The 23,313-nt window shown below is 34.3% G+C and overlaps 2 protein-coding genes across 2 annotated transcripts; both read right to left on the reverse strand.

The window, feature by feature from the left end:
* Positions 1-6,416: 6,416 nt before the first annotated feature.
* On the reverse strand, positions 6,417-9,662 carry LOC145771190 (uncharacterized). Its single transcript, XM_082582924.1, has 3 exons — positions 9,475-9,662; positions 8,503-8,628; positions 6,417-6,441 (listed from the first exon to the last, which is right to left on the reverse strand). The coding sequence occupies exons 1-3, from the start codon at positions 9,660-9,662 to the stop codon at positions 6,417-6,419; spliced, it is 339 nt and encodes a 112-aa protein (XP_082439050.1).
* A 7,966-nt stretch (positions 9,663-17,628) lies between these two features.
* LOC145771191 (uncharacterized) lies at positions 17,629-20,874 on the reverse strand. The gene is made up of 3 exons (XM_082582925.1): positions 20,687-20,874; positions 19,715-19,840; positions 17,629-17,653 (listed from the first exon to the last, which is right to left on the reverse strand). Exons 1-3 carry the CDS (start codon positions 20,872-20,874, stop codon positions 17,629-17,631), a joined length of 339 nt encoding a protein of 112 aa, XP_082439051.1.
* Between the last annotated feature and the right edge of the window lie 2,439 nt (positions 20,875-23,313).

Genomic DNA, 23,313 nt, shown 5'->3' on the forward strand with positions numbered 1-23,313 from the left:
AATGGCTGATGTCTTTCCACTTCAGATTTGCATTTAAAACTCTTGTCACAAAGTTTGCAACAAAATCGTTTCCTCAAATGACTTTTTTTGTGACTGATCAATGCTGATTTGCTTGGGAAATGTTTATAACATATAATGCACTTTAAAGTTTCTTTCTCAGTTGGTTGGATGAAAGATAACCTTTCTTGATACAAATATGGAGTACATCCCTTGGTGGCTGCAGCAGTTTTTAAATCATCTTGATTTATAATTTCGCATGATTCAGGAACTTCAAGTTTCACTGGAACATTTTCATGTTGATTCATACTTAATTAAAGGTAAATTTATGATTAATTGTTTCTTGCAAACTGATCGTGCAATTCGATAGCAACAGAAAGGATAAGATGTGAAAAAGCGTGGGTAAAATTTTATAATATGAGCATCAGACATCTTGACAAGGTCAACTTAGCGTGTGCAACAGTCAAATGCAAATTTGCAAGTTCAAATTTCATTGGAATTCTGCAGCAAAAATAAAAGTTTTTTGTAAGATGAAACTACATTATAACAAGTAAATGTGATGTCCTGCTATGAGAGTTACTGTATAGTTTTGTAGCCTAAACACAAGTAGTTTTTTCAAACCTTTGGAAATAATCTGAAATTTAAACAGATTCTCCACCAACACTATTGTGTCAGCTGAAAACAAACAGTAACAAATGCAGAAGTAACAGGAGGGAGCAATAAAACTAACGGCACTCTTTGGATGTTATAGTATCACAATAAGCAAGCTACTTTAAAAGTCATGGTTGGTAACCCCTGCATACACCACATTCAAGCCCTTTTTCACGAAAATGACTTGACATATGAGAACTAACACAATGGGCTTGTCACAAATATCAAATTTGTACAGTTTTTCAGCAGAGTGACGTTGTTTGTGACGTTTCAAATTACTCAAACGCGAAAAACTACACGTTCCAACATATTATGCCTGACAAGAGGTTTGAACATATTCGTAATTTATTACATTTTAATGACAACACTAAACAGAGGTCACGTAAAGACCCATTACATAACTGTGTATTTAAGTTCGTCCAGTACTGGAGCAATTCAACCACGAGTTTATGTCAGCAATGCTATCTACACAGAACCAATCGAAAGATGAATGTATGATTAAAGTCAAATGGAGATAGGGGATAACCAATACAGTGGGGTTTCAAGTTATGGTGTCAATGGGATTGGAAGACAAAAATGAATAACAATTAAAACGTTTGTAACAACCGTATGTTGTCATTCAGAGTTTCATTTTCAGTTGATTGGATAGCAGATAAATTTTCTGGAGGTGAATATAGATAAAATGGATTGATGTCAGAAACAATCTCCAAACGATCTTGGTCAATGATTTCATTCGTATGGATTTATATTTAAACGTGAAGGGAACTACAAACTCCTTTTAATAATACTTATCTTAATTGAAGCAACTGAATTAAGTAATACTTTCTTGAAAATTAAACAGAACATACATGTATTGTAAAAAGTAAAGATAAACAATCTATATTACTAGTAAGTAGAATCAACTTTGTTAAAAACATCATATTCATTGTTAAAACCATAGACAGATAAAACCAAGCAACCACACGGCATTTAACATCATACAATTAGAGTGAACATAACACTATAAACTACGAACGTTTTCGGCCATACTCAAGTTAGCCCTTCTCAAGTAACGAAAATAACTGATTTTGAGTATGGCTGAAAACGTTCGTAATTTATAGTTTTATGTTCACTCTAATTGTATGATGTTAAATGCCATATGGTTGCTTGGTTTTATCTGTCTATGGTTAAAAAAGTCACCCTCTCTACCAAAATTGTATCAATGTTAAAAATAACGCATTCGTAAGAAGGGTGTACTCAGGTAAATTATCAAAGTCGATCATATGACAAGCATGTATATATTAAACAAAACATTCACAATTCATAACACCCAAGAATATGAGGCTGTAAAAATATTATAACCCTACCATACAGGCTTTTTCAACGTGCGAACTTATAATGTAGTGGTGACTGAAACCCGATGCAAATTAGATTTCAAAAGATAGGCTAAACGTAGTCTTTTTCTCGTTGAAAAACTAAATTTTTTTTGAAGAAAAACTAAATTACTGAAATCGATAAGTGAATATCATATAAGGTATGTGATTCGTTTGTGTCAATTTAAATTATTCATGCGTGAAAATGATTTGTCACAAACAACGCATCTATATAGTTTTTCATCACATTAAGTTACCATATAAAATTACAAATGACCAGAATGCAAAAATGACTTTTCACAAACATCACATTTATACTGCATAGCAGTCTATAGCATTATACATTATATAGCATTCCACCAGAATGAATTAGCTTGTGCCGTTTCAAATTACTGTAGGGGTAGGGGGTAGAATGTCAAATTATTGAAACCAGCTTGCCTATTGCTTATTAAGACCAAGGTAACCTAAATAAACAAAAAAAAACGAAAAAATATTTTTTGCTCAAAATAGGCCATCTGCACCCCTAAAAACCCCGATTTCACTTAAATGAGCGTAACTTTCTCATTTTAAGGGTTATTTTGGTCAATAAAGACTCTTTCCAAACAAATGAGTCCAAAAAATTAAAAAAACACTTCATTTTCAATTTTTTGATGCAAAATTTTCTGAATTGTTGCTAATTTGTTTGGCTATACTGCTCCAAAATTAGTGAATGACCCCAGAAATCCAAGCAATTGATAAGAAGACATCATTCCATGCACATTTGTTGTGATTCGCCATGACTAAAGCTCTTAAAGTTAAAGAATTAGCTCAAATTTTTATTTCCGAAAATATTTGTACATTAGCTAATAATTTTATTTTATTTCCTAGGTTTATGAATAGTGCTCAATAGTGTATGACAATGTCTAGCTATCAATTTGTGCTAAATGATAAATTGCCTTGGATCAGTGATGTTGCTATATCCATATTTTCCCATGCATCAAATCTTGGATCCAAGAAGATGAAGTAGGTAATCACTGCTTACTTCAAAAGTCTGGTGGTAATTTGGCAAAAGTCCTTCTCATCTGAGAATGTTATCAGCAGAAGCCACATTGAAAAAAACTTGTTGCTCTTGTTAAAGACTTCTACAACAAAGTGTACATGAAAGTTCATCGGAAATCTGGAAAGAAGAAAGGAACAGCACTTAAAAATGTTTCCATGCGGGTTGCCATAGCTGAATGGAGAAGAGAAAGCGATAAATTGTTTGATATTGGAAGAAGGATGGAAACGGTTACAGGAAGGGAGAAGATATTTTGTCTTGATCAACAAACTAATCGTGAATGTCGCCTTAGTGAAGAAGTGGATGATATATTTGAAATGAATGAGGAAATCAACAGGTTGGAGGCTGTTGAAAACAAAGAACAAGAGATGGTAGAGGAGTTGTGTGCAATGGGCGGTCCTGAAGAAGATTCACAAATGTTTGATGGCGCTGAATCCTCTGTAGTTGGTTACGAAACCATGAGTCTTAACAGATCTGGTCTGGCACGCCATACTTTACCATCAGTAGAAATTGGTGTTCAAACAGACTTGAGCTGCCCAGATAGGCCAAAGCTTAGAGTTGTTAAAAAACAAGCAACTCAAGAAATAAAATTAACTTGTGCAACGGTCTTTGCTGTCTGTAGTTTATCTACAGAAAATTCAAGAAAGTTTGTAAAAATTGCTGCTAAGAATCTGTATGGTCAAGGTCATGACTTTTACCTTACACCATCAGCACAGCTAGAAGGTGAATGTGGAATAATAGATAATACTCTCAGAAATCATGTACCAGTAAAAGCAGCTGACTATGAGAACTACACTTACGTCTTACCATCATCCAGAACAATATCTGATTTTAAACAACTTCAAGCTTCAGAAGTTGAGAGGGCTGCAGCCATGGCCCTTTACCATAAACAGCCTGGATCAAAGGCTACATGGCACTATGATACAACAAGCAGGAGCTCAATTGATGAAGACAGGCCAAGTCTTATCATAAGAATCACTAACTGTGACAAACCTGTTGAATTTAGACTCCGACCAATATATTTCACATTTGAAAATAGGGAACAAATCATTGACCTTTTTGTCAAGTCCCTAACTCGCTTATCTGTAATAGTAAATATTGTAGAAGGAAAGGATATCACCCCAAGTTGCATTTGGAAAACAATCATCATCCCTTCCACCTTCTTTGTAAGAGTCACACTGTCGAAGCTCTGGATCGATCAAACCTTAAAGTAGTGTCAATGATTGAAAAGAAGGTTAATCAAGGAGCTATCTTTAAAAGTATCAATCCAGTACTTAAGTCATTCTTTCCGTGGTAAAACTGCTATCGTTGAGGCTGGAATTGAAGCGATTCTTAACCTTGTTACTCATGACAAGTCTGCAAAGTCATCCTCAAAAGCAGATATATTTGATCACATATGTGAACGAGAGAATGTAGTGAAACGCATGTTTTTATACCAGCAAAGAAGATTTGCAAAAGTTAGTAAAGCTGATGCGTCCATTATCAATGCAAAAGACATTCTGTTGATGCTTTTGGATGAAGTAGACAATATAAATCAAATAGTTGAGGCCTGTAAGGTCCTGTATATGGCAAGCGACCTTTTCATGACTGAACTAGAGGTCTTGGCTTTATTCAACTACCATGTTACCTTCCCATTTCTCAACTGCATTGAGTGTAGCTCCCAGAGTGATCTTCTCCAAATCCTTCCAAGCCTATACAATCACCTTTTAGAGAAGCGTTCCGACACATTGAGCAAATATGTGGTGCAAATCCATGGTGTTCCGCCTCCAATGATGATAACTGATCTGGCAAAAGAAATTTGTGGAATGATGTGTTTATCTGCAGCTGAAGTAATTAAACTGCAATGTGGAAGAGAGTATGGCTTTGCTGATGAAGGTGAAAAGTTGAGAGCAACAGATCTTTCTCAACTTGAATGAGCTTGAAGGCCTTCCTAATGAAAATTTTGTCACTGAGAGAGATTTTTCTCACTTTGATAGAGAAGCAAGAGTTTCACATTGCAGAAACCGCAAATTCAAAGCGAAGAATATCAGAAATAAAATGATTCTCTACAAATCAGAAACCCAAGGAACTGTGGATAAGGTTTCTCGCAAAAATTTGTGGAGCCCTTGCAATGCAGTGGAGCCCTTTGCAGTGAAGTGGCTTGGACAGATACTCAAAAAGTGAGATTTAAGGAGAGAATTGAGATGAAGCTGGCAATAAATAAAAAAATCTCAAAATAATACAAACAAACTTTTGAACCACTGCAAATCATGGGGCGGGCCATGTACTTCTGTTGATGAGCTCCATGATGTCCTGCAAAAAGCCAGAAATACAAAAGGATATCATCAAATACAAACTTGCCTATTATGTCCATACCCACAAATTTGATAAAGCAGCAAAATCAGATTTGTTTCGGCTCAACAAAACTACTCATGAAAAAAAGTTGGAAGATTTCACCATTTTGTTGGCAAGAGATGATACCAACACATCAAGCAGTACTATTTGTGATTTGCCATCAAATGGTGATGTTTTAGATGCTATGAAAGACACTAAAATAATATCCTCGTCAAAGAATAGACAGACATATGATCTTCAAGTTAATGAACTTTGTGTTAGCGCATGGCAGAACAATATTGATCAATTTGTTTGGTACATTGGCCATGTCAAAAAGATTGAGAATGACAACTATTCGATTGATTATTTGCATCGCTCAGAAAATTCTGATCTGAAGTGGAAATATCCAGAACATGAGGATGTTGAACTCACAGAAGACTGTCAAATAGTTCCTTGCTCTACAAAGGGTAGTTGGAACATTTCTCCTGATGCAAGAAACAAGTCATTTACATTAAAAAATGTGAAGGAAATTCGCAGTGCATTCCAAAAGCACATTCAATAACAATGAAACCGCCAGTCTATGATATATATATATATGTCAATTCATTAACAATTACATCATTCATTCAATGGAAGTGCAAATGTGAAAACAAATTTCTAAAAAAAAATTTTGACTTTTTTCAAATTTTTTTTTGTAAATCCAAGAAAGACTTTTTTTTTTCAGCGAAAAATGCAAAATGAGGTATTTTTTTAGTTTTTTACTCTAAAACATTAAATTGTGCTAATCTAGAGTTTTTGAATGGCTTCTCTGGCTAATTCTATAGCTCTATATAGTTCTAAAATTGAAAAAAATAAGAGCGATTTCATAAAATTGTCAGTTTTCGGGGTTTTGGGAAGTACAGACGCTGAATTTTGGCCGAAATAATTTAAAATAACTTTTTCCTGAATATTTGACATATTTTGGTCTCAATAAGCGATAGGCAAATGGGTTTTGAGAAGGTACCCATAAACAGGGCCTCCACCCCCTACCCCAATTACTAGATTGTGAAAATGACTTTTCACAAACATCACACTTCTTTTGTAATGAAGCAACTGAATAAAGAAATATTTTCGTCAAAATCAAACAGAACAAACATGTAAAAAGTAGAGATAAACAGTCTAAATCACGAGTACGTAAAATCAACTTTGTCAAAAACATCATATTCATTGTTAAAAATATCACATTCGTAAGAAGAGTTTACTCAGGTAAATTACCAATGTCGATCATATAACAAACAAACAAAACATTTACAATTCATAACACCCAAGAATATGACGTTGTAAAAATGTTATAATCTTCATATACACAGACCTTGTCAACGTGCGAACTTATTGCGTAGTGATGATTGGAAACCGATGTAATTTAGATTTCAAAAGATGGTTAGATTAGAAATCGACTTTTCACTAACCTTACATTTATATAGCATCAAACCAGAATTAATTAGCTTGTGCCATTGCAAATCACTAGATCGTAAAAATGACTTTTTACAAACATCACACTTATAAGGTTTGTCACTAGTATGAGTGAGCTTATAAGATTTCAAAACACCAGATTGAGAAAATAACTTTTCACAAACATCACACATATATGGATTTTCACCAGAATGAGAGCATATGACATTTTAAACGATTAGATTGTGAAAATGAATTGTCACAAACAACACATTTATGCAGTTTTTCACAAATGTGAAACCGTTTGTGCCGATTCAACATACACATGTGTGAAAACGATTAGTCACAAATATTACGTTGATATGATTTTTCACTAGAATGAATTAGCTTATGAGATTTCAGATGACCAGATTGCATAAACAACTTTAAACAAACATCATATTTATATGGCTTTTACCATGAGATTTCAAACAATCAGTTCGCGCAAAAGATTTTTCACAAACATTACATATATATCATTTTTCCACAGCGTGAATCCGTTTGTGCCGATTCAAATTAAACATGACTAAAAACGACTTTTCACAAACATCACATTTATATGGTTTTTCCACAGCGTGAATCCGTTTGTGCCGATTCAAATTAAACATGACTGAAAACGACTTTGCACAAATATCACAGTGATATGGTTTTTCACCAGAGTGACTTAGCTTATGAGATTTCAGGTCAGCAGATCGTGCAAACGACGTTTCACAAACATCACATTTATATGGTTTTTCACCACAATGAATTAGCTTATGAGATTTCAAACCACCAGAGCGCGCAAAAGACTTTTCACAGACATTGCATTTATATGGTTTTTCAAAAGCGTCAATTAGTTTGTGTCGATTTAAGCCAGATATAACTAAAAACGACTTGTCACAAATATCACATTTATGTGGTCTTTCACCAGAATGGGTTAGCTTGTGATATATCAACCTACGAGTTTGCGAAAACAACTTTGCACAAACATCACATTTATATGGTGTTTCTCCAGTGTGGAGACGTTTGTGCTGATTTAAACTGGACAAATGCGAATATGACCTGTGACAAATATCACATTTATATGTTTTTTTACCAGAATGAATTAGCTCATGAGATTTCAAATAGCCAGATCGGGAAAATGACTTTTCACAAATATCACACTTATATGGTTTTTCACCAAAATGAGTTAGCCTATGAGATTTCAGGCCAACAGATCGTGCAAATGACTTTTCACAAACATCACATTTATATGGTTTTTCTCCAGAATGAGTAAACTTATGAGATTTCAAACCAACAGATCGTGCAAATGACTTTTCACAAACATTACATTTATATGGTTTTTCTCCAGAATGAGTTACTTTATGAGATTTCAAATTGCTAGATTGCGAAAATGACTTTTCACAAATATCACATTTATATGGTTTTTCACCAGAATGAGTTAGCTTGTGAGATTTCAAATGACCAGATTGCGCAAATGATTTGTCACAAATATTACATCGATATGGTTTTTCACCAGTGTGAAATCGCTGATGTCTTTCCACTTCAGATTTGCATTTAAAGATTTTGTCACAAAGTTTGCAACAAAATTGTTCCCTCAAATGAATTTTTTTGTGAATGATCAATGCTGACTTGCTTCGGAAATGTTTATAACATATATTGCACTTTAAAGTTTCTTTCTCAGTTGGTTGGATGAAAGATAACCTTTCTTGATACAAATACAGAGGACATTCATCGATGGCTGAAGCAGTTTTTAAATCATCTTGGTCAATAATTTCACATGATTCAGGAACTTCACGCTTCACTGGAACCTTTTCATGTTGATTCATACTGAAAGGTAAAACGACAATTAATCGTTTCTAGCCAACTGATCATGCAACTTGATAGCAACAGAAGGGATGGGATGTGAAAAAGTATAGTATGAGTAGACCTACAAGACATTTTGACAAAAACAAATTTCCGCGAGACAATCGACCAAGGTTGATTTGGCGAAACAACAACTCAACGTGGAATACATTTTATCGCAAGACTACGTGCAGCAAACTACATACTCTTTATTTTATCTTTGTCCTTTCTTTGTCCGATGAAAAAATGTGTTGACACGTATTCTCTTTTCTTGATAAATTTTCGTTGTGAACTAGTGATTCCTTTAGGACAGTTTTAAAGTAATCTACTACAGTCCTCTGTGACGTAAGTCATCCTACTGCACCTACAACTCAATACGTTGTTGCCTATTCCATTTTTATCTGTGAAAAGGAAGTCAAGGAAGCCACTCTTCACGTTCACTATGGAAAATCAGCACAAACTTTCATGCAAAGAATTCAATCTCTTACAGAGTACAGCCAAGAAGAATAATAAAAACGAGCTAAAAATAGCCAATGATGGAGACTTTTTATTGATGCTACAGTATTTTGCACCCAACTAGTGTAAATAAAATCTCAACAGTGTGAAGTTGTTTGTGGCGTTGCAAATTATCAGAACGGAAAAAGCTGTTTTATCATCTTCACCAGACAAAGTTGTACACCAGACAAAGTTGCCAACACGTAGCCCATGACACGAAGTAGTTCAAGGTTTGTAGCCAATGCGTAGTACAGAATAATGGTTTCTCTGATCAACAATCTAATGATTGACCAACAATGATTGCAGTTTAAAATGCTTATAACACACGGTACATACCACACAATGTCATTCAGAACTTCATTCTCATTTGATTGAATTGGAGATGATAATTCTTCCTGATGCAAACATGGGTAATATTCCTTGGTGTCAGGACCAATTTCCAAATGATCTTGGTCAATAATTCCATAAGGTTCGCATACTTCAGAAACTTCAAGCTTCACAATGACACTTTCGAGTGGATTCATATTCAAAATAGGAGGAAACTGCAAACTGACTTAACAACACTTATTTTATTATGAAGCAACTGAATGAAGTAAAATTTTCCAGAAAATCAAACAGGAGAACTTAGTCAAAAACATCCTATTCATTGTGGAAAAAAAACAATCAAGAAATGAAATATCTTCTGACAAGTGTCAAACCCACAACAATGCTTGATATTAACTGACTCTTGTGCGATATTAACTGACTCGTGTGAAAATAAATTTCTTTGCATGAAAAAAAAACGTGATCATAGTCGTATAGTTATTTACCAGAGCAAACATTTCTAAGTTGATAATATCACAAACATGTAAAAACGAACAGATCCATGATTGACAATAGGCTACTGCTTGATGTCACCGATAATCCAACTCCTTACGAAGTTTTTAATGAGGTTGCAGGGTTTGAAAAGTATTTGGAAGAGATTGTCATTCTCCAAACCATTCTGTACAGTAACCAAACTGCACATGTTTCAACGTACGTTGATGAAATGAAGGCATTCTTCGAGATGCACTTTATTATGGGATATCACCAGGTTTCATGCCTACGTCACTATTGGTCAAGAGAACCTGACCTTGCAGTTTCCTTTATTGGAAATGTTATGCCTCGCAAGAGGCTTGCACATATTCGTAATTTATTGCATTTTAATGACAACACTAAAAAGAGGTCACGTGATGACCCATTACATAACCGACTAATCGTGTATTTAAAGTTCGTCCAGTATTGGACCCATTCAACCATGAGTTTATGTCAGCAATGCTATTTACACAGAACCAATCGAAAGATGAATATATGATTAAAGTCAAATGGGGCTGGAAGACAACAATGAATAACAAATAAAACGTTTGTAACAACCGTATATTGTCATTCAGAGCTTCATTTTCAATTGATTGGATAGCAGATAAATTTTTTTGTCGCGAATATAGAACAAAATCTTTTACATCTTGAAAACCTAAATTTTCTTGTAGAATGACTAAATTGCTGAAATTGAATGTCATATAAGGTGTGTGATTCGCTTGTGCCGATTTACATTATTCATGCGTGAAAACGATTTGTCACAAACATCGCATCTGCATAGTTTTTCATCACATTGAGTTGCCATATAAGATTACAAATGACCAGAATACAAAAACGACTTTTCACAAACCTCACATTTATACTGCATAGCATTCCATAGCATTATACATTATAGCATTTCACCAGAATCAATTAGCTTGTGCCGTTTCAAATTACAAGATTGTGCAAATGACTTTTCACAAACATCACATTTATATGGTTTTTCTCCAAAATGAGTGAGCTTGTGTTGTTTCAAATTACTAGATTGCGAAAATGACTTTTCACAAACACCACATTTACATGGTTTTTCACCAGAATGAGTTAGCTTATGAGATTTCAAATTGCTAGATTGCGAAAAAGACTTTTCACAAACATCACATTTATATGGTTTTTCAGTTTTCACCAGCGTGAAATGGCTGATGTCTTTCCACTTCAGATTTGCATTTAAAACTCTTGTCACAAAGTTTGCAACAAAATCGTTCCCTCAAATGAATTTTTTTGTGACTGATCAATGCTGATTTGCTTCGGAAATGTTTATAACGTATAATGCACTTTAAAGTTTCTTTCTCAGTTGGTTGGATGAAAGATAACCTTTCTTGATACAAATATGGAGTACATCCCTTGTTGGCTGCAGCAGTTTTTAAATCATCTTGATTTATAATTTCGCATGATTCAGGAACTTCAAGTTTCACTGGAACATTTTCATGATGATTCATACTTAATTAAAGGTAAATTTATGATTAATTGTTTCTTGCGAACTGATCGTGCAATTCGATAGTAACGGAAAGGATAAGATGTGAAAAAGCGTGGGTAAAATTTTATAATATGAGCATCAGACATCTTGACAAGGTCAACTTAGCGTGTGCAACAGTCAAATGCAAATTTGCAAGTTCAAATTTCATTGGAATTCTGCAGCAAAAATAAAAGTTTTTTGTAAGATGAAACTACATTATAACAAGTAAATGTGATGTCCTGCTATAAGAGTTACTGTATAGTTTTGTAGCCTAAACACAAGTAGTTTTTTCAAACCTTTGGAAATAATCTGAAATTTAAACAGATTCTCCACCAACACTATTGTGTCAGCTGAAAACAAACAGTAACAAATGCAGAAGTAACAGGAGGGAGCAATAAAACTAACGGCACTCTTTGCATGTTATAGCATCACACTAAGCAAGCTACTTCAAAGGTCATGGTTGGCAACCCCTGCATACACCACATTCAAGCCCTTTTTCACGAAAATGACTTGACATATGAGAACTAACACAATGGGCTTGTCACAAATATCAAATTTGTACAGTTTTTCAGCAGAGTGACGTTGTTTGTGACGTTTCAAATTACTCAAACGCGAAAAACTACACGTTCCAACATATTATGCCTGACAAGAGGTTTGAACATATTCGTAATTTATTACATTTTAATGACAACACTAAAAAGAGGTCACGTAAAGACCCATTACATAACTGTGTATTTAAGTTCGTCCAGTACTGGAGCAATTCAACCACGAGTTTATGTCAGCAATGCTATCTACACAGAACCAATCGAAAGATGAATGTATGATTAAAGTCAAATGGAGATAGGGGATAACCAATACAGTGGGGTTTCAAGTTATGGTGTCAATGGGAATGGGAAGACAAAAATGAATAACAATTACAACGTTTGTAACAACCGTATATTGTCATTCAGAGTTTCATTTTCAGTTGATTGGATAGCAGATAAATTTTCTGGAGTTGAATATAGATAAAATGGATTGATGTCAGAAACAATCTCCAATTAATCTTGGTCAATGATTTCATTCGTGTGGATTCATACTTAAACGTGAAGGGAACTATAAAGTCCTTTTAATAATATTATCTTAATTGAAGCAACTGAATTAAGTAATGCTTTCTTGAAAATTAAACAGAACATACATGTATTGTAAGAAGTAAAGATAAACCCTAAACAATCTATATAACTAGTAAGTAGAATCAACTTTGTTAAAAACATCATATTCATTGTTAAAACCATAGACAGATAAAACCAAGCAACCACACGGCATTTAACATCATACAATTAGAGTGAACATAACAATATAAACTACGAACGTTTTCGGCCATACTCAAGTTAGCCCTTCTCAAGTAACGAAAATAACTGATTTTGAGTATGGCTGAAAACGTTCGTAATTTATAATTTTATGTTCACTCTAATTGTATGATGTTAAATGCCATATGGTTGCTTGCTTTTATATGTCTATGGTTAAAAAAGTCACCTCTCTAACAAAATTGTATCAATGTTAAAAATAACACATTCGTAAGAAGGGTGTACTCAGGTAAATTATCAAAGTCGATCATATGACAAGCATGTATTAAACAAAACATTCACAATTCATAACACCCAAGAATATGAGGTTGTAAAAATAGTATAACCCTACCATACAGGCTTTTTCAACCTGCGAACTTATGATGTAGTGGTGACTGGAAACCGATGCAAATTAGATTTCTAAAGATAGGCTAAACGTAGTCTTTTTCTCGTTGAAAAACTAAATTTTTTTTGAAGAAAAACTAAATTGCTGAAATTGATAAGCGAATATCATATAAGGTATGTGATTCGTTTGTATCAATTTAAATTATTCATGCGTGAAAATGATTTGTCACAAACAACGCATCTATATAGTTTTTCATCACATTTAGTTTTTCATCACACCACATAAAATTACAAATGACCAGAATGCAAAAACGACTTTTCACAAACACCATATTTATACTGCATAGCAGTCTATAGCATTATACATTATATAGCATTCCACCAGAATGAATTAGCTTGTGCCGTTTCAAATTACTCTAGGGGTAGAGGGTAGAATGTCAAATTCTTGAAACCAGCTTGCCTATTGCTTATTAGGACCAAAATAACCTAAATAAACAAAAAAAATAGAAAAAAATTTTTTGCTCAAAATAGGCCATCTGCACCCCTAAAAACCCGTCGAAAACCCCGATTTCACTTAAATGAGCGTAACTTTCTCATTTTTAAGGGTTATTTTGGTCAACAAAGATTCTATTTTAGTTAGAATTTCCTCTAGAAACTGATTAAATGACTTAAACTAAGCATTTCCAAACAAATGAGTCCAAAAAATTAAAAAAACACTTTATTTTCAATTTTTTGATGCAAAATTTTCTAAATTGTTGCTAATTTCTTTGGCTATACTGCTCCAAAATTAGTGAACCCAGAAATCCAAGCAATTGATAAGAAGACTTCATTCCATGCACATTTGTTGTGATTCCCCATGACTAAAGCTTTTAAAATTAAAGAATTAGCTCAAATTTTTATTTCCGAAAATATTTGTACATTAGCTAACAATTTTATTTTATTTCCTAGGTTTATGAATAGTGCTCAATAGTGTATGACAATGTCTAGCTATCAATTTGTGCTTAATGATAAATTGCCTTGGATCAGTGATGTTGCTATATCCATATTTTCCCATGCATCAAATCTTGGATCCAAGAAGATGAAGAAGGTAATCACTGCTTACTCCAAAAGTCTGGTGGAAATTTGGCAAAAGTCCTTCTCATCTGAGAATGTTATCAGCAGAAGCCACATTGAAAAAAACTTGTTGCTCTTGTTAAAGACTTCTACAACAAAGTGTACATGAAAGTTCATCGGAAATCTGCAAAGAAGAAAGGAACAGCACCTAAAAATGTTTCCATGCGGGTTGCCATAGCTGAATGGAGAAGAAAAAGCGATAAATTGTTTGATATTGGAAGAAGGATGGAAACGGTTACAGGAAGGGAGAAGATATTTTGTCTTGATCAACAAACTAATCGTGAATGTCGCCTTAGTGAAGAAGTGGATGATATATTTGAAATGAATGAGGAAATCAACAGGTTGGAGGCTGTTGAAAACAAAGAACAAGAGATGGTAGAGGAGTTGTGTGCAATGGGCGGTCCTGAAGAAGATTCACAAATGTTTGATGGCGCTGAATCCTGTGTAGTTGGTTACGAAACTGTGAGTCTGAACAGATCTGGTCTGGCACGCCATACTTTACCATCAGTAGAAATTGGTGTTCAAACAGACTTGAGCTGCCCAGATAGGCCAAAGCTTAGAGTTGTTAAAAAACAAGCAACTCAAGAAATAAAATTAACTTGTGCAACGGTCTTTGCTGTCTGTAGTTTATCTACAGAAAATTCAAGAAAGTTTGTAAAAATTGCTGCTAAGAATCTGTATGGTCAAGGTCATGACTTTTACCTTACACCATCAGCACAGCTAGAAGGTGAATGTGGAATAATAGATAATACTCTCAGAAATCATGTACCAGTAAAAGCAGCTGACTATGAGAACTACACTTACGTCTTACCATCATCCAGAACAATATCTGATTTTAAACAACTTCAAGCTTCAGAAGTTGAGAGGGCTGCAGCCATGGCCCTTTACCATAAACAGCCTGGATCAAAGGCTACATGGCACTATGATACAACAAGCAGGAGCTCAATTGATGAAGACAGGCCAAGTCTTATCATAAGAATCACTAACTGTGACAAACCTGTTGAATTTAGACTCCGACCAATATATTTCACATTTGAAAATAGGGAACAAATCATTGACCTTTTTGTCGAGTCCCTAACTCGCTTATCTGTAATAGTAAATATTGTAGAAGGAAAGGATATCACCCCAAGTTGCATTTGGAAAACAATCATCATCCCTTCCACCTTCTTTGTAAGAGTCACACTGTCGAAGCTCTGGATCGATCAAACCTTAAAGTAGTGTCAATGATTGAAAAGAAGGTTAATCAAGGAGCTATCTTTAAAAGTATCAATCCAGTACTTAAGTCATTCTTTCCGTGGTAAAACTGCTATCGTTGAGGCTGGAATTGAAGCGATTCTTAACCTTGTTACTCATGACAAGTCTGCAAAGTCATCCTCAAAAGCAGATATATTTGATCACATATGTGAACGAGAGAATGTAGTGAAACGCATGTTTTTATACCAGCAAAGAAGATTTGCAAAAGTTAGTAAAGCTGCTGCGTCCATTATCAATGCAAAAGACATTCTGTTGATGCTTTTAGATGAAGTAGACAATATAAATCAAATAGTTGAGGCCTGTAAGGTCCTGTATATGGCAAGCGACCTTTTCATGACTGAACTAGAGGTCTTGGCTTTATTCAACTACCATGTTACCTTCCCATTTCTCAACTGCATTGAGTGTAGCTCCCAGAGTGATCTTCTCCAAATCCTTCCAAGCCTATACAATCACCTTTTAGAGAAGCGTTCCGACACATTGAGCAAATATGTGGTGCAAATCCATGGTGTTCCGCCTCCAATGATGATAACTGATCTGGCAAAAGAAATTTGTGGAATGATGTGTTTATCTGCAGCTGAAGTAATTAAACTGCAATGTGGAAGAGAGTATGGCTTTGCTGATGAAGGTGAAAAGTTGAGAGCAACAGATCTTTCTCAACTTGAATGAGCTTGAAGGCCTTCCTAATGAAAATTTTGTCACTGAGAGAGATTTTTCTCACTTTGATAGAGAAGCAAGAGTTTCACATTGCAGAAACCGCAAATTCAAAGCGAAGAATATCAGAAATAAAATGATTCTCTACAAATCAGAAACCCAAGGAACTGTGGATAAGGTTTCTCGCAAAAATTTGTGGAGCCCTTGCAGTGCAGTGGAGCCCTTTGCAGTGAAGTGGCTTGGACAGATACTCAAAAAGTGAGATTTAAGGAGAGAATTGAGATGAAGCTGGCAATAAATAAAAAAATCTCAAAATAATACAAACAAACTTTTGAACCACTGCAAATCATGGGGCGGGCCATGTACTTCTGTTGATGAGCTCCATGATGTCCTGCAAAAAGCCAGAAATACAAAAGGATATCATCAAATACAAACTTGCCTATTATGTCCATACCCACAAATTTGATAAAGCAGCAAAATCAGATTTGTTTCGGCTCAACAAAACTACTCATGAAAAAAAGTTGGAAGATTTCACCATTTTGTTGGCAAGAGATGATACCAACACATCAAGCAGTACTATTTGTGATTTTCCATCAAATGGTGATGTTTTAGATGCTATGAAAAACACTAAAATAATATCCTCGTCAAAGAATAGACAGACATATGATCTTCAAGTTAATGAACTTTGTGTTAGCGCATGGCAGAACAATATTGATCAATTTGTTTGGTACATTGGCCATGTCAAAAAGATTGAGAATGACAACTATTCGATTGATTATTTGCATCGCTCAGAAAATTCTGATCTGAAGTGGAAATATCCAGAACATGAGGATGTTGAACTCACAGAAGACTGTCAAATAGTTCCTTGCTCTACAAAGGGTAGTTGGAACATTTCTCCTGATGCAAGAAACAAGTCATTTACATTAAAAAATGTGAAGGAAATTCGCAGTGCATTCCAAAAGCACATTCAATAACAATGAAACCGCCAGTCTATGATATATATATATATGTCAATTCATTAACAATTACATCATTCATTCAATGGAAGTGCAAATGTGAAAACAAATTTCTAAAAAAAAATTTTGACTTTTTTCAAATTTTTTTTTGTAAATCCAAGAAAGACTTTTTTTTTTCAGCGAAAAATGCAAAATGAGGTATTTTTTTAGTTTTTTACTCTAAAACATTAAATTGTGCTAATCTAGAGTTTTTGAATGGCTTCTCTGGCTAATTCTATAGTTCTATATAGTTCTAAAATTGAAAAAAATAAGAGCGATTTCATAAAATTGTCAGTTTTCGGGGTTTTGGGAAGTACAGACGCTGAATTTTGGCCGAAATAATTTAAAATAACTTTTTCCTGAATATTTGACATATTTTGGTCTCAATAAGCGATAGGCAAATGGGTTTTGAGAAGGTACCCATAAACAGGGCCTCCACCCCCTACCCCAATTACTAGATTGTGAAAATGACTTTTCACAAACATCACACTTCTTTTGTAATGAAGCAACTGAATAAAGAAATATTTTCGTCAAAATCAAACAGAACAAACATGTAAAAAGTAGAGATAAACAGTCTAAATCACGAGTACGTAAAATCAACTTTGTCAAAAACATCATATTCATTGTTAAAAATATCACATTCGTAAGAAGAGTTTACTCAGGTAAATTACCAATGTCGATCATATAACAAACAAACAAAACATTTACAATTCATAACACCCAAGAATATGACGTTGTAAAAATGTTATAATCTTCATATACACAGACCTTGTCAACGTGCGAACTTATTGCGTAGTGATGATTGGAAACCGATGTAATTTAGATTTCAAAAGATGGTTAGATTAGAAATCGACTTTTCACAAACCTTACATTTATATAGCATCAAACCAGAATTAATTAGCTTGTGCCATTGCAAATCACTAGATCGTAAAAATGACTTTTTACAAACATCACACTTATAAGGTTTGTCACTAGTATGAGTGAGCTTATAAGATTTCAAAACACCAGATTGAGAAAATAACTTTTCACAAACATCACACATATATGGATTTTCACCAGAATGAGAGCATATGACATTTTAAACGATTAGATTGTGAAAATGAATTGTCACAAACAACACATTTATGCAGTTTTTCACAAGTGTGAAACCGTTTGTGCCGATTCAACATACACATGTGTGAAAACGATTAGTCACAAATATTACGTTGATATGATTTTTCACTAGAATGAATTAGCTTATGAGATTTCAGATGACCAGATTGCATAAACAACTTTAAACAAACATCATATTTATATGGCTTTTACCATGAGATTTCAAACAATCAGTTCGCGCAAAAGATTTTTCACAAACATTACATATATATCATTTTTCCACAGCGTGAATCCGTTTGTGCCGATTCAAATTAAACATGACTAAAAACGACTTTTCACAAACATCACATTTATATGGTTTTTCCACAGCGTGAATCCGTTTGTGCCGATTCAAATTAAACATGACTGAAAACGACTTTGCACAAATATCACAGTGATATGGTTTTTCACCAGAGTGACTTAGCTTATGAGATTTCAGGTCAGCAGATCGTGCAAACGACGTTTCACAAACATCACATTTATATGGTTTTTCACCACAATGAATTAGCTTATGAGATTTCAAACCACCAGAGCGCGCAAAAGACTTTTCACAGACATTGCATTTAAATGGTTTTTCAAAAGCGTGAATTAGTTTGTGTCGATTTAAGCCAGATATGACTAAAAACGACTTGTCACAAATATCACATTTATGTGGTCTTTCACCAGAATGGGTTAGCTTGTGATATATCAACCTACGAGTTTGCGAAAACAACTTTGCACAAACATCACATTTATATGGTTTTTCTCCAGTGTGGAGACGTTTGTGCTGATTTAAACTGGACAAATGCGAATATGACCTGTGACAAATATCACATTTATATGTTTTTTTACCAGAATGAATTAGCTCATGAGATTTCAAATAGCCAGATCGGGAAAATGACTTTTCACAAATATCACACTTATATGGTTTTTCACCAAAATGAGTTAGCCTATGAGATTTCAGGCCAACAGATCGTGCAAATGACTTTTCACAAACATCACATTTATATGGTTTTTCTCCAGAATGAGTAAACTTATGAGATTTCAAACCAACAGATCGTGCAAATGACTTTTCACAAACATTACATTTATATGGTTTTTCTCCAGAATGAGTTACTTTATGAGATTTCAAATTGCTAGATTGCGAAAATGACTTTTCACAAATATCACATTTATATGGTTTTTCACCAGAATGAGTTAGCTTGTGAGATTTCAAATGACCAGATTGCGCAAATGATTTGTCACAAATATTACATCGATATGGTTTTTCACCAGTGTGAAATCGCTGATGTCTTTCCACTTCAGATTTGCATTTAAAGATTTTGTCACAAAGTTTGCAACAAAATTGTTCCCTCAAATGAATTTTTTTGTGAATGATCAATGCTGACTTGCTTCGGAAATGTTTATAACATATATTGCACTTTAAAGTTTCTTTCTCAGTTGGTTGGATGAAAGATAACCTTTCTTGATACAAATACAGAGGACATTCATCGATGGCTGAAGCAGTTTTTAAATCATCTTGGTCAATAATTTCACATGATTCAGGAACTTCACGCTTCACTGGAACCTTTTCATGTTGATTCATACTGAAAGGTAAAACGACAATTAATCGTTTCTAGCCAACTGATCATGCAACTTGATAGCAACAGAAGGGATGGGATGTGAAAAAGTATAGTATGAGTAGACCTACAAGACATTTTGACAAAAACAAATTTCCGCGAGACAATCGACCAAGGTTGATTTGGCGAAACAACAACTCAACGTGGAATACATTTTATCGCAAGACTACGTGCAGCAAACTACATACTCTTTATTTTATCTTTGTCCTTTCTTTGTCCGATGAAAAAATGTGTTGACACGTATTCTCTTTTCTTGATAAATTTTCGTTGTGAACTAGTGATTCCTTTAGGACAGTTTTAAAGTAATCTACTACAGTCCTCTGTGACGTAAGTCATCCTACTGCACCTACAACTCAATACGTTGTTGCCTATTCCATTTTTATCTGTGAAAAGGAAGTCAAGGAAGCCACTCTTCACGTTCACTATGGAAAATCAGCACAAACTTTCATGCAAAGAATTCAATCTCTTACAGAGTACAGCCAAGAAGAATAATAAAAACGAGCTAAAAATAGCCAATGATGGAGACTTTTTATTGATGCTACAGTATTTTGCACCCAACTAGTGTAAATAAAATCTCAACAGTGTGAAGTTGTTTGTGGCGTTGCAAATTATCAGAACGGAAAAAGCTGTTTTATCATCTTCACCAGACAAAGTTGTACACCAGACAAAGTTGCCAACACGTAGCCCATGACACGAAGTAGTTCAAGGTTTGTAGCCAATGCGTAGTACAGAATAATGGTTTCTCTGATCAACAATCTAATGATTGACCAACAATGATTGCAGTTTAAAATGCTTATAACACACGGTACATACCACACAATGTCATTCAGAACTTCATTCTCATTTGATTGAATTGGAGATGATAATTCTTCCTGATGCAAACATGGGTAATATTCCTTGGTGTCAGGACCAATTTCCAAATGATCTTGGTCAATAATTCCATAAGGTTCGCATACTTCAGAAACTTCAAGCTTCACAATGACACTTTCGAGTGGATTCATATTCAAAATAGGAGGAAACTGCAAACTGACTTAACAACACTTATTTTATTATGAAGCAACTGAATGAAGTAAAATTTTCCAGAAAATCAAACAGGAGAACTTAGTCAAAAACATCCTATTCATTGTGGAAAAAAAACAATCAAGAAATGAAGTATCTTCTGACAAGTGTCAAACCCACAACAATGCTTGATATTAACTGACTCTTGTGCGATATTAACTGACTCGTGTGAAAATAAATTTCTTTGCATGAAAAAAAAACGTGATCATAGTCGTATAGTTATTTACCAGAGCAAACATTTCTAAGTTGATAATATCACAAACATGTAAAAACGAACAGATCCATGATTGACAATAGGCTACTGCTTGATGTCACCGATAATCCAACTCCTTACGAAGTTTTTAATGAGGTTGCAGGGTTTGAAAAGTATTTGGAAGAGATTGTCATTCTCCAAACCATTCTGTACAGTAACCAAACTGCACATGTTTCAACGTACGTTGATGAAATGAAGGCATTCTTCGAGATGCACTTTATTATGGGATATCACCAGGTTTCATGCCTACGTCACTATTGGTCAAGAGAACCTGACCTTGCAGTTTCCTTTATTGGAAATGTTATGCCTCGCAAGAGGCTTGCACATATTCGTAATTTATTGCATTTTAATGACAACACTAAAAAGAGGTCACGTGATGACCCATTACATAACCGACTAATCGTGTATTTAAAGTTCGTCCAGTATTGGACCCATTCAACCATGAGTTTATGTCAGCAATGCTATTTACACAGAACCAATCGAAAGATGAATATATGATTAAAGTCAAATGGGGCTGGAAGACAACAATGAATAACAAATAAAACGTTTGTAACAACCGTATATTGTCATTCAGAGCTTCATTTTCAATTGATTGGATAGCAGATAAATTTTTTTGTCGCGAATATAGAACAAAATCTTTTACATCTTGAAAACCTAAATTTTCTTGTAGAATGACTAAATTGCTGAAATTGAATGTCATATAAGGTGTGTGATTCGCTTGTGCCGATTTACATTATTCATGCGTGAAAACGATTTGTCACAAACATCGCATCTGCATAGTTTTTCATCACATTGAGTTGCCATATAAGATTACAAATGACCAGAATACAAAAACGACTTTTCACAAACCTCACATTTATACTGCATAGCATTCCATAGCATTATACATTATAGCATTTCACCAGAATCAATTAGCTTGTGCCGTTTCAAATTACAAGATTGTGCAAATGACTTTTCACAAACATCACATTTATATGGTTTTTCTCCAAAATGAGTGAGCTTGTGTTGTTTCAAATTACTAGATTGCGAAAATGACTTTTCACAAACACCACATTTACATGGTTTTTCACCAGAATGAGTTAGCTTATAAGATTTCAAATTGCTAGATTGCGAAAAAGACTTTTCACAAACATCACATTTATATGGTTTTTCAGTTTTCACCAGCGTGAAATGGCTGATGTCTTTCCAATTCAGATTTGCATTTAAAACTCTTGTCACAAAGTTTGCAACAAAATCGTTCCCTCAAATGAATTTTTTTGTGACTGATCAATGCTGATTTGCTTGGGAAATGTTTATAACGTATAATGCACTTTAAAGTTTCTTTCTCAGTTGGTTGGATGAAAGATAACCTTTCTTGATACAAATATGGAGTACATCCCTTGTTGGCTGCAGCAGTTTTTAAATCATCTTGATTTATAATTTCGCATGATTCAGGAACTTCAAGTTTCACTGGAACATTTTCATGATGATTCATTCTTAATTAAAGGTAAATTTATGATTAATTGTTTCTTGCGAACTGATCGTGCAATTCGATAGTAACGGAAAGGATAAGATGTGAAAAAGCGTGGGTAAAATTTTATAATATGAGCATCAGACATCTTGACAAGGTCAACTTAGCGTGTGCAACAGTCAAATGCAAATTTGCAAGTTCAAATTTCATTGGAATTCTGCAGCAAAAATAAAAGTTTTTTGTAAGATGAAACTACATTATAACCAGTAAATGTGATGTCCTGCTATAAGAGTTACTGTATAGTTTTGTAGCCTAAACACAAGTAGTTTTTTCAAACCTTTGGAAATAATCTGAAATTTAAACAGATTCTCCACCAACACTATTGTGTCAGCTGAAAACAAACAGTAACAAATGCAGAAGTAACAGGAGGGAGCAATAAAACTAACGGCACTCTTTGCATGTTATAGCATCACACTAAGCAAGCTACTTCAAAGGTCATGGTTGGCAACCCCTGCATACACCACATTCAAGCCCTTTTTCACGAAAATGACTTGACATATGAGAACTAACACAATGGGCTTGTCACAAATATCAAATTTGTACAGTTTTTCAGCAGAGTGACGTTGTTTGTGACGTTTCAAATTACTCAAACGCGAAAAACTACACGTTCCAACATAT

This window comes from Aplidium turbinatum, chromosome 5 (genome assembly GCF_918807975.1).
Source record: "Aplidium turbinatum chromosome 5, kaAplTurb1.1, whole genome shotgun sequence".
NCBI classification, from domain to species: domain Eukaryota; kingdom Metazoa; phylum Chordata; class Ascidiacea; order Aplousobranchia; family Polyclinidae; genus Aplidium; species Aplidium turbinatum.

What these genes read in the sequence shown, in the direction of transcription:
- LOC145771190 (XM_082582924.1), bottom strand. Translation starts at nt 9,662, where the DNA reads ATGAATCCACTCGAAAGTGTCATTGTGAAGCTTGAAGTTTCTGAAGTA. An exon ending in GTTCTGAATGACATTGTGTG is followed by an intron (nt 8,629 to 9,474) that starts GTATGTACCGTG and finishes TTTACCTTTCAG; the next exon opens with TATGAATCAACATGAAAAGG. An exon ending in CTGTATTTGTATCAAGAAAG is followed by an intron (nt 6,442 to 8,502) that starts GTTATCTTTCAT and finishes TTCTTTATTCAG; the next exon opens with TTGCTTCATTACAAAAGAAG.
- LOC145771191 (XM_082582925.1), bottom strand. Translation starts at nt 20,874, where the DNA reads ATGAATCCACTCGAAAGTGTCATTGTGAAGCTTGAAGTTTCTGAAGTA. An exon ending in GTTCTGAATGACATTGTGTG is followed by an intron (nt 19,841 to 20,686) that starts GTATGTACCGTG and finishes TTTACCTTTCAG; the next exon opens with TATGAATCAACATGAAAAGG. An exon ending in CTGTATTTGTATCAAGAAAG is followed by an intron (nt 17,654 to 19,714) that starts GTTATCTTTCAT and finishes TTCTTTATTCAG; the next exon opens with TTGCTTCATTACAAAAGAAG.